This window comes from Talpa occidentalis, unplaced genomic scaffold, assembly GCF_014898055.3.
Source record: "Talpa occidentalis isolate TD23 unplaced genomic scaffold, MPIMG_talOcc4v2.1 talOcc4.14, whole genome shotgun sequence".
In the NCBI taxonomy this organism is placed as follows: Eukaryota; Metazoa; Chordata; class Mammalia; order Eulipotyphla; family Talpidae; genus Talpa; species Talpa occidentalis.
Window position 1 is genome coordinate 60,721,230 of NW_023601433.1, and position 12,705 is coordinate 60,733,934.

Here is a 12,705-nt window from a genome sequence, read left to right on the forward strand (position 1 = left end):
TGAAAGGAAATGGAAAATTACTCAGAATAATCACTGAATATCATGGAGAAAAAACTATTTGAGCAGTCACACAAATGATCAAATCAATTATAGAGGAGAAAAAAGAAAAAGAGCAGGCTGACCTCAGATTTCCTGACAGTAATACCAAATGTCAGATGACTCTGGGGCAATCCCTCAAGTTATCTAAGAGGAAAAAGTACCCATGGAACCAATAACCAATGGTGCTGTCCTTCAAGTAAAAAGTTCAGATACAACATTCTAAACATACAATAACTCATGGCATACTTTTTCCCAAAGACTCTTCCTGGAAAAAAACTATTAGACTATGAATTTCAGCAAACAGATAACTGGGGAAACCAGAGAAAGAAGACCAACAGGGAATGGAATTTTTTTTTTTAAAGATTTATTTTTATTTATTTATTTATTTATTTATTTATTTATTTATTTATTTGTTTATTTATACAAGCACTGGGTACAGTCCGAAGCGCGGGAGGGTGAGATCAGAAGTGCGGGAGGGTGAGAGAATTCACCAGAGCCAGAGCGGGGAGCAGAGCAGGCAGAAGGACCCAAGTACACTGCTGAGGAGAGCAGCGGGCGGCAGGAGAGGTCTGCGCGCCATGCGGGACCCTCCTCCAGTAGCTGGGGAGCAGCCGGGGATTGAACCGGCGCTGCAGAGGCTGCGGGCAGCTTCGCAACCCAGCACTCAACCTGCTGCGCCACGGGGGAGGCCCATGAATGGAATATTTTTAATGGTAGAACCAAGATAAAAACAAATAAGGAGGCTCGAGTGACAAATTAGGATGTGGAAATCAGGATAGTTATATATACTATCAAGATATGTTATCAACAAAGAAACAAAACAAAGGAAGTTGAAGCTGGAAAGTAAGACAGGAAGTCAAGTTAGCTCCTTGTCTACATGTAAATGTGAAAGGTCAACATTTCAAGCTAACAAATGAAATAAAACAAGTATAAGCTCACTGAAGAATAAAAAGGAAGAAGATATTAGAGGAGAAAACATTATTTGTTATTATCAGATGGGTGAGGAGAGAAGGCAAAAAGAAAGAGAAATATAAACTTATTTATCATTACTCATGCTAGGAAACAACAAATTGTGTAAATAAATGATCACTGACAAGTTATAAAGGTAACTACTAAAATAAAAATGCAAACCTCCTCAAAATCAGAAAAGACATACATCCACACACTAAATAAAATGATACAAATAAATCATATTATGACAGATTTTTAAAAATTTAAACCAAAATGACAGGTAACATAACAGAATTCAGACCAACCATTTCTATCATATCAAAAATATAAATTGTCTCACTTACTTATTAAAAGAAACATTTTCTGAATGAATCTCAACTTAAAATTTAACTCAATTATATACAAAAGAGACTCAATTAAAATAAAGTGATTCTCAAAGACCGAATATAAAAAAAAGGATAAGAAGTAAAGCCCTAATCTTAAAACCAGATATAGTAGAATTCCAGGCAAAAGAGCATTAAATGAGACAAAGGACACTTTATAAAGATAAAAAGTGCAATTCACAATGAGATATTAAATCTTATTTTTAAACCTATTAACACACAGTAATATTCAGAAAGCTGAAATGAAAATAGAAATACAAAGAAAAACAACACATATCAACAGTATTAGTCTTTCGTTCACCTCTTTTGGCCCATAATCTCTGGGCAAGTGCTAAAAAGGTCCAAAAAATTGAAGATATTTAACAATGAAGTTATTTAATAATGTAAACCTGCCTGATAAATACATTTTACTTTACTCTGCACCGTGGAAATAAGAATGAGTACAGTACTCATAAAAATATGAATTACTAACCATGTCACAAAACGAAAAGCACTACTACCTGAAAATTTCAAAACTCTCTTAAGCAACTCCTTAAGTTACAAAGAAAACACAAACTAAAATTGGAAAATTTCTATAATACATAAAACTATCATGTCAGAATTAAGAGATAACAGCTAAAATTATGATCGGGGACAACTCACATATTAAATGCCAAAAAAGGTAACAAAATGAGTGAACGAAACCCAAATGAAGAAATTAAGTACCAAAAATAACGAGTAAGGAAAGAGAATAAATAAATAACAGTAGAATAAATAATAAATCCAGAACCTGGATCTGTTTTGGTGGAAAAAACTGAAAAGGATAAACCAATAGCTAACAAAATCCAGAGGAGGCCTCCCTGGTGGCGCAAGGGGTTAAGTGCAGCGCTGTGAAGCTGTCCGCAGCCTCTGCAGCACAAGTTCGATCCCTGGCCAGCCAAGGAGCTACCCACATGGCACAGCAGACCTCTCCTGACTCGCCCACTGCATCCCTCAGCAGTGTACTTCAGTCAATCTGCCTGTTCTGTTCCCCATTCTGTCTCTGGTGAATCCTTTCACCTCCCACACCTCTGGCCTGTACCCCAGTTCTTGTATGCATAAATAAATAAATCTTTAGAAAAACAAACACAAAATCCAGAGGAGAAAAAAGGGGAAGTACAAACACAACACTGCCTGTAAAGGCAAATGACTGAAATGTCCAAAATTGTTAAATATAGTACACTCATAAAAAGAAGTTACTGCTTTAAAAGAAAAAATAAGGGAAATATCTTCAAGCATTGACAGGAAACATTCTCCAAGACATGCTGTTAAGTGAAAACGGTAAAGTTCAGTACAATGGTAAGTGGCCCTGCCGAAAAAAACAGAAAATGTAAGAATGTATCTGTATCCTTTCTTCTATATGCAAAATAAACTTTGGAAGTACACACCTAAAACCATATTTTTCCACTGGGAGGAGAGGGATTGGGAGACAAGGATAAGGATACTTTTTAGCATATAATATTTTATACCTCTGGATTTTGAACCCTGTTGATACATTAATTTTTATTTTACTTTTTTTTAAAAGATTTATTTATTTATTTATTTATTCATACAAGCACTGGGTACAGTCAAAAGCACAGGAGGGTGAGAGAATTCACCAGAGCCAGAGTGGGGAACAGAACAGGCAGACTGACAAAATACACTGCTAAGGGGAGCAGCGGGTGGCAGGAGAGGTCTGCGCGCCATATGGGACCCTCGCCAGTGGCCGGGGATCAAACCGGCACTGCAGAGGCTGCAGGCGGCTTCGCAGCCCAGCGCTCAACTGCTGCACCACCAGGGTGATATATTAATTTTTAAATAAAAATTTAAGTATTTTTATGACCAACATTAATTCATGAAATAGTTCAAGCACTTATTATATACCAAACTTCATGCTTGGTCTTGGAGATGTACAAAATGAAGAGATGGTGTCCTCTTTTTTAAGGAGCTTATAGTTTTTACAGTTTGGCAGGTTACAGGCAGCAAGCCAACAATGGGATACAACATGTCAAATTCTTTGTATGAAGACATGGTTCAAAGTGTTATAAAAGAACAACTATATGAGTGTTATAAAAGAACAACCATAACAGAAATAAAGATGGCTGGTCAAAGAAGATAAACCTTACGCTAAGACCAAAAGGGTAATTCAGATTTTCAGTTAAAAAATGATAAATATCCCAAAATAAAGTAAAAACAGAGGCTTGGAAGTAGAGAGAGTAAAAGGTATTTAATAAATCATTACAGATCAGAATTTTGCAAAAGGCAAGAGTGGCTACAAGTAAAACTGAAGACTATGACAAAAGGCTACATGAGAAAGGGTACTAAATGACCTTAAATGCATCTTACAGTCTAGAGGATAAGGTCCAGGGAAATCAAAAAAGGTTTTTGCAATAGTTTGATACTTTCCTGTCTATGGCTCTTTGCACATACTGCTGCCTCTATCAGAAATGTTCTCTCTACAATCCCTCCCCTTATCCCTAGCCTGGCTAGTATCTTTCTCCGGATTCCGATGAAATGACCCTTGTTCCAGGCAGCCTTCTCTGACACCTGAGACAAAATCCATCAGTCCCACTTGACACATGCTTCAAAGTATGCTGTTGTTCTTTGGTAAATACTCTTAGAATTCTTTGTATTTCTTCCTCTCCAAATTGTATGCTGCGTGATACAGGGCCAAATCTGTCTTTTCACCACTTTCCCCCCAGAACTACTATACTATACAGCAAGACCCTTAATAAATGAGTGAACAAATTTGAGAACATAATTTAAACTTTTCTAATCACCCAAACTGATTATAAAAATCCTAAATTATTATATTTATACATTTCAGGTAGATAAGACTATGGTCTATTCCTCACAGAATGCTATGCATTTTAAGTACTTGTATCTTTATATTTTTCTCTCTCCCCTCTAACTATAAATTGTCAATTCCTACAACTTTCAACTCTATGTTTCTAGCAGATTCCAACTACTATTAATTTATAGCTATCTGCTGAGATAAGCAGTTAAATTCAGTTGTAAAGGATACAACTGCCAAAAGACCAAATAAGAATATACACTTTTAATTTTTTTTTAAAGATTTATTTATTTGTTTATACAAGCACTGGGTACAATCAGAGGCGCGGGAGCGTGAGAGAATTCACCAGAGCCAGAGCAGGGAACAGAACAGGCAGACTGATGAAGTACACGCTGAGGGGAGCAGCGGGCAGCAGGAGAGGTCTGCTGCGCCATGTGGGACCCTCGCCCGGCGGCCGGGAATCGAACAGGCGCTGCAGAGGCTGTGGGCAGCTTCACAGCCCAGCGCTCAACCGCTACACCACCGGGGAGGCCCAGAATATACACATTTTGAGGAAGTGGGTGGGGAAGATGGGATGGCATGGGAATACAACGAGACAAGGTACTATTTTATAAATTATGTATTACTGCAGGATTACTTCTGTAACCACGTCTATTATTTTTGCTAACTTCAGTTTAGTCTGTTAGAAATGTTATAATAACATTTATACACTTTCAGATAATTGTTACTAAATGTTTCTTCATTAAAACAGACAGTTGAGGACCTCTGTGGTGGCTCAGGGGTTAAAGACCCAGTGCTATCAAGCTATTGCCAGCCACTGCAGCATGAGATCCTGGCCAGGGAGGTGGCCCACATGGCGCAGCAGACCTATACTGTCTCATCAGCTACTCCTCTCAGCAGTGTATTTCAGTAGATTTGCCTGTTCTGCTCCCCACTCTGTCTCTGGTAAATCCTCTGACACCCTCTAGCCTACAATCCAGTTTTTGTATGCATAATAAAAATAAATCTTTAAAAAGAGGGAAATTTCAAAAACTTATAAAAAGTCAACATAATGGATAGCAATTTCTAATGTACAAAACTCATAAAAATATGAATTACTAACCATGTCACAAAACAAAAAAGTACCATTACCTGAAAATTTCAAAACTCTGGCCTACACCCCAGTTCTTGTATGCATAAACAAATAAATCTTAAAAAAAAAAAAACCAGACAGTTGAAAACTATGAAAGTAAATATCTCATTGTATAAGGTAAAGAAAAGAATCACCAAAAAAAAAAAAAAAAAAAAAAATCAGCTCAAGCTATTCAGGAAAAAAAGTATTTGAGGGGCCTCCCTAGTGGCACAAGGGATTAAGATGCAACTTATGAAGCTGTCCGTAGCCACTGCAGCACAAGTTCCATCCCCAGCCAGGGAGCTACCCATATGGCACAGCAGACCTCTTTTGACTCACCCTCTGTATCCCTTAGCAGTGAATTTCAGTCAGTCAGCCTGTTTTGTTCCCCACTATGTCTCTGGTGAAGCCTCTCACCCTCCCCTGCATCTGGCCAGTACCCCAGTTCTTGTATACGTGAATAAATAAATCTTCAAAAATAATAATAAATAAATAAATCTTTTTAAAAAATTTTACCATTATTTCAAGATCATGGCCCTCCATCCATGAATAGACGAAATTAAAACTTTACTGAATAAACACTTCAGTGAAATTCCTCAGAATTCTGATATTTTGGGGAAAGTATCTACTTTAACTAGGCTATGTGTAATGACCCTAATAGTTTAAAAAAAAATTAAGAATTCATTATTGGATAAATAGAAATAGATCTCCTTACTCCTGGGGGTTACAGTCTATGAGAAATAGACAATTCTAAAAGACAGGTGAAGTAGGGATTTTAATTTAGCAAATAATTGAGAGGATTAGAATTCTTGAAAAGCATTCTGCAAATGAATATACTTCTTCAATTACTAGCAGCATAATCACTGATGTGACTATCACAACTACCAAAAAAATTTTAAATGTTCATTTAAACACCATTGTAAGATTAGATACACTCAATTAGTCTGATCTTTACACAAAATAAAAATTCTCCTAAAAACTTATATACAATTTATTAATTTCTTTCTCTTCAGAGCATTGCTTCTAGTGACTAAGTTATTGTTGTGCTTATTAAGTCACTCTTATTCATCCACATTTTCTCTTAAAATAACAGATAAGTATCAGAAGAAAAATATCCACTAGACCAAATGAACAGAAGAACACAAATCAAAGAGAAACAAGTTCTAGGAAAGGTTCTAATAACAACAACTGTTGACAAGGGATACTTTAAAAGATATTAATAAAAACTCTGATGGTACAATCATCACTGAAGAATGAAAGCACTAACACTGAAGAGTGAAAACACTAAAATTACTCATTTTATTTTTTAATACATACCTTTGTCTGGGAACTATAAAGAGTGCCCGCACCAACTTTTTCCTATTTGCCTTTGTATTCATGTTCATGCAAAAATCCATTGCTGCCTACAGGAGAAATAGCAAACATTATTCTTAAAAAAATCTCTATTTAGCTACTGAAAGCAAGACCCTGAATACCACAATGACTTTCTGGTTGTTTCTAAACATTTCAAAATGGTTTAAGACACTAATATTGTAAGCACAGCACAAACTGAAAAATTACTATGCTTAAAGTCCCTTCCCTTATATATTTCAAAATATTTATTTCATAAGCTTTTTAATTGTAACCTGACGGTGGAAACAGAACTTCAAGTAACTCAAAGACCTATCATGCAAATAATTATATAAAGAATGCAAAAAATGTCTTTAACTTCATTAAAGGCAAGTAAATCAATGTCAATATCAGAAAAGTTTTCTGACAGAACAACAAAACAGCAAAGAATACTTACCTGGAGTCTAGAAAATTATTAATGCTAATATGCGTAATAGTAGTATATAGTATAACAATCCACTGATCTGTATTTTAAAAAGAAAAATATGCTAACCATTTCAACAATATGTTTAACATTTAGTATGTTTTAAAATGCTAGGGATGTCCTGAGAAATAAAAACATAAGTCACTGGTATTTTTAAAATACAGGTACCTATTTTATTAAAATGTTAAAGATTTCTGGTATACTAGGTAAAGAAAATAACAAGCAATACTTTTTAATAAAGAATTAAAATATTATCATATATCTACCTGAGAAACTCAAAAATTTTCCTTCCAAAGATTCACATGATTAAAGATCCGCAGAGTTCCTTCAGAGCAATGCGCTGAAGGATTTCTACTCTTCACCATAGATAGTGACTTACTGCAATACCTCCCATTTGATTAAAACCTTTGATGCAATCAATGGTTTAGATTCAAACTCAGGAAACTAACTCACACTGAAGGTATTCACCAAGATTAAAACTTTATATAAAACTCAGTCAAGAGAACAAAATCAATTCCAATTTTGTCTTCTGCTTGTAGAAGTAATAAAATAAATCTTATTAAGGTTTAAATTTTACAACATTAAAACATGTTATAGCCAATTAGAATAACTAAAAGAAAAATTGAAAATTCAGTGGAGTCCCTTTCAAGGAATTTATCCACATGAAACACCGAAAAATTCTGGTCCTAATAACAAAAATCCCCAAGGTCATGTACTCAGAAAACTGGTTAAACATTAAAGAACATCCTACAGAATCTAGAAAACTTAAATAAGGGACCAGGAAAATGAATAATTATAAGAAAGTGAAAATCAAAATCAACAAAAAACTATGAACCAGAGACACTTTTTGGGGGCTGGGGGGCAGGAGGGGAGGGATTGGGGTCAGAATAGGGGGTTGCAATTGTATGGGGAATATAAAAATAAAATTTATTATAAAAAAAAAATAAAGGTGGAGATAGGAAAAAAAAAAAAAGAACATCCTACATACATACACACACACACACACACACACACTCTCTCTCTCTCTCAAATGAATATATTAAGAAAATACAATGCTAAGAAAATTTTAATGGGGCCTCCCTGGTGGCGCAGCAGGTTGAGCGCCAGCCACGCTGTGAGGCTGTCCGCAGCCTCTGCAGCGCAGGTTGGATTCCCAGACGGCCAGGGAGATTCTCACATGGTGCAGCAGACCTCTCCTGCCTCGCCCACTACTCCCCTCAGCAGTGTATTTCAGTTAGTCTGCCTGTTCTGTTCCCCGCTCTGTTCCTGGTGAATCCTCTTACCCTCCCACGCATCTGGCCTGTACCCCAGTTCTTGTATAAAAATAAATAAATTAAAAAAAAAAAAAGGAAACCCTAGTTAGTATGAAAAGTTCTGACCAAAGAGCCCTTAAAATTTCCTCAGAGAACACAGAACTCCAGAGACCATTAGAACTTCTGGTCTAAAACAGTATTTATCCAAACCGTGGGGTTCCTATTCGAAAGGAGCTGTCTCAAACAAACAGGATTCTGGATCCAGTTCTACTCCCAAAAAGCATTTAGAAATTGGCTCCATTATATGTTTATGTTGGATTTGCATAAAGATTCCATTTGAAGAAATGGCTCATTCATGGCTAATATACTACAAAAAGCATGGACATTCCTAATTAGAGCTCTCTTACAAGGTCTACGTGCTTGTTAAATTACATAGAGAAATCATACCTTGTCTATCAGATCTCGATTGACACAGTTAGGCAACTGCTGAAGGAAAGCATCTACAATGAGCTTGAGATGAGATCCAGTGCTGGCTTCTTCATCTTCTTGTTCTAATACAAAGTTAGTTTTAAAAGAGGTTAAAAAAAAACACTCAGAGATAAAAGAAATAAAAACACTCCATTATAAGTTATTTAGAAATAGATAATATAAAACATTTTCCTTATTCATGATATTGATTTGAGATATTGCCCAAGAAAGTTTGGGTATCTCTTAAATCACAGTCCCAAGTCACTACAGTCTTTTAAATAAGAACTATGAAAAGACAGACTCTTTTGTTAGTTTGGGTATTATACAGTCTAAAATATAACTATCATTACTGTTTCAGATTATACACACATACACATACACACACACAAATTATAACTATATAGACAGAATAAAACTATAGCACAAAATGGTTTCACTACTCTAAAGCCTCTATGCTCTGCCTATTCATCCTTCGCCCCTCCTTAAGCCCCTGGTAAACACTATGGGTAAACACGGTTCCCACAAGTTTTGACAGTAAGACACACTTTTGCATTAAACACAAAATCTTCATTATAAATGGCATGTAACTTTATGGTAAATCTGTTGGTTTATCTGCTTAGCATCCCTTCCTCATGTCTTTTATTAACAATACTCTCATCACTAGCCTCTGAAGAACTAAGTTTCCCCATTTCATGGAATTCTGATACAGAATGGGACTGCCAAGAACAACACACCACCATTCCTCTTGGCCATAGGTAAGGGCACCAAAGGACTAGCCAAGTCCTCCCATGACACTTAAACAGATAGTAAGAGAGTATTTCCAGCCATGCCAACCCTCCCTTCATAATATGGAGAATTATCTGTAGTAGGAAATAGTGAGGCCACAGAGAGAAGCAATATTGACAAAAGGTATCCTCCTAATAAAGAATCCAAAAAAAGAAGATTAAAAATAACTTTACTCAAATGAAAAAGCAGACAAAATTAACACAGACAAATTGATATACTGGTTGTCTTCTTTATCTATCACCCATTTCAGGATAACTTTCAAATACATGTAATGTTAAGATTGTAAAGATTATTACTTAGGACAACACTAGCAATTAAGAGTAAGAAATATCTATTAAGACATACAGAACTTAAAAAAAAAAAGACATTCATAACTTCAACAATCACTAAAGTTTGTAGTCACAATGGGAATGTTGGGTTGTTGTTCTAAATCAAATTGCAAGGCCTTGCTGGTGGCACAAGGGGTTAAGACTCAACCTATGAGGCTAATCACAGCCTCTGCAGCACAAGTTTGATCCCCAGCCAAGGAGCAATCCACATGGCGCAGCAGACCTCTCCTGACTCACCCGCTGCTCCCCTCAGCAGTGTATTTCAGTCAGTCCACCTGTTCTGCTCCCCACTCTGTCTCTGGTGAATCCTCTCACCCCCCACAACTCTGGCCTACACCCCCATTCTTGTATGCATAAATAAATATTTAAAAAATTAAAAATAAATCAATAAATAAATCAAATTGCAAACAAGTGATGAGCTGAAAACAAAAGGAAAAGAAGAAATAAGAGACAAAAGTTTTTGGGACTCTCCAGTGGCACAGTGGGTTGAGCGCAGCACTGTGAAGCTGTCTGCAGCCTCTGCAGCGCAAGTTCAATTCCCGGCCAGCCAAGGAGAAACCCACATGGCGCAGCAGATCTCTCCTGCCTCGCCTGCTGCTCCCCTTAGCAGTGTTTTTGGTCCATCTGCCTGTTCTGCTCCCTGCTCTGTCTCTGGTGGATTCTCTCACCCTCCCACGCCTCTGACTTGTACCCCAGTTCTTGCATAAATAATCTTTAAAATAAATAAAATACAAACAGTGATATAAACCAACATTACCTCAATAAAAATATTTTTTAAAAAAGAGAGAAAAGTTTTCTATGTAAAAGTAATCAAAATTTGAAGCTTTTGGCAAAATACCATTTTACCTTGTTCATCAAGAAGTTTCTTTGTAAGATCTTCAGCTTCATCTCCACCCTCTAACTCCAAGGTGTCATCATTAATTTCAAGGTTCTCCAACTCAAGCTCCAAATCATCAGGATTTGTTATCTCCTTATTATCCTTAAGTTCTTTGGCCTCTGTTTAAACACAAAAATAAAATCAGTTCATGCAAATATAAAGTAATATCAAAATTCTGCTGCAAAAAATAGGTAAGAATTAACAAAACCCACAATACTTGTCTTAGAATCTACATATATACCTGGACCCTACCCTTATCTCCACCCCTATGTGGCACCAAGTACTACAACTCCCAGCATGCTGTTAACCTAATTCCCTGAAAAGTTGGGGGCAGGGAAAGGTGGTGAGCAGGGGAGGTCTGCTGAGAACTAGGGACAGAACTAAGCAGCCACGTTGTACTCAAAAGACTGAACACGTATGTGTTCTTGCTCTCTTGTTTTTCCCACTTTGGCTCATACCATAGTGACTCAATCCAGATGGTACTGCTGACAGGACATGTTGGACAATTAACCTCCTTCTCTCTCTGTTCTCCCTCTTCTCAATCCCCTTATAAGCAGATCTTTATTTCTCTTTGTATGTTTTGGGTCTTGCCCTGACTTCTTAAGCACGTGAGTGAGGACTCATAACTCATCAGTTTCCCCTGGGATTGCCCTATAACAGAGACAGACTTGAGCCAAAACACACAGAGTCCTAGGGATAATGTTCTCAAGCTTATAGTCTATTCCAAGTAAATGTAAAGTCACCAAAAGATAATAGGTAGGAGAATAAATTTAGTTTTTAAGAATGTATAGAAGGGGAGAAGGACAGCAGGGTAGAGGATAGTAGCCCAGGGAAGAAATGATGGCCACTTACATCAAAATATTAACAGTAAAGATAAAATAAATTTGAGAAACATTTAAGAGGATAGATTAATAGACATGATTACTTGAGGGAATAAGGCCTACTTTTCCACCTGACTGAGCAACACTGGTACTAGGAAGGATTAGAAGCTATTCGAAGGGAGGTGCCTGCAGAAGGAAGCAGGAAGGTGTGTTGAACGGTTTGAGAGACCAAATGAGACAAACACTGAAAACTGCCCACAAGATGCAGCAACAGGAAGTTATTGGTAATTTCGGCAAAACCAATTTCATGGTGGAGGTGGGGCTGGAGTTAGACTGGAGCAAACTAAAGAATGAGGAATTAAGAGAGTGAAGAATCCCTGTATAGTCACTTCGTTCAAGAGGACTGCTTACAAGAGAAGTTACCTTTGGAATCATCTTTGTTGGACTCTTTATTCTGACAACTTTTTTCATTATCTTTAAATAAGATGGCTGGAACAAAAGCCTTCAAATCAATGAGGTTCTCATAAAAATTCCGAGCATCTTCATCTTCCCATATACCACCTTCCAAGTCATATTCTCCAGGTTTACCTGGTGTAAATATATCAATTCCAGGTCCATGCTCTACAATAAAATTCATCATAGGGAATTAAAATCATTTCAGGTTTAGCATGCTAAAAACAAAATATTTTCCATTATCAGTGTCATAACTAATGAATATTGACTTTCAATTAACAAATTCTTCAATCAATAACCACTTTTATGCATCAAATCACAAACTGTGTTTTAAGTAAAGCACTGAACCAGAAAAACTAGAGTATAGCAGGATAAAGATATTTTACTCTTAAATGTTTTAAACAATAAATATAAGATTAAGTAGTCATCTGATATTTTAGGCCTATATTTATGACATGTAAAACTAAGAAGAATATATAAGGTCCACAATTCCTAAAACACCTAGCTTAAAGTCCCACCTCCCCAAAACATTTTTTGGATGACCTGCAACCCTCTATTCCGGTTATATCACAACTATCTTTGCAAGCAGACTATAAACACTTAATTAAAAGGCATCCCTCCTTTTGGTAT

General features: G+C 36.5%; 1 protein-coding gene across 3 annotated transcripts in view; it reads right to left on the reverse strand.

The window, feature by feature from the left end:
• UPF2 (UPF2 regulator of nonsense mediated mRNA decay) overlaps positions 1-12,705 on the reverse strand; it is an 86,179-nt gene that overhangs the window by 50,331 nt on the left and 23,143 nt on the right. For all 3 annotated transcript variants that reach the window (XM_054695089.1, XM_037510606.2, XM_037510605.2), the window contains exons 5-8: positions 12,046-12,243; positions 10,771-10,920; positions 8,789-8,892; positions 6,593-6,678 (exon numbers count right to left, since the gene is read on the reverse strand). In XM_054695089.1, coding sequence (XP_054551064.1) covers positions 6,593-6,678; positions 8,789-8,892; positions 10,771-10,920; positions 12,046-12,243 — 538 coding nt within the window. The remainder of the gene's footprint in view (positions 1-6,592; positions 6,679-8,788; positions 8,893-10,770; positions 10,921-12,045; positions 12,244-12,705) is intronic.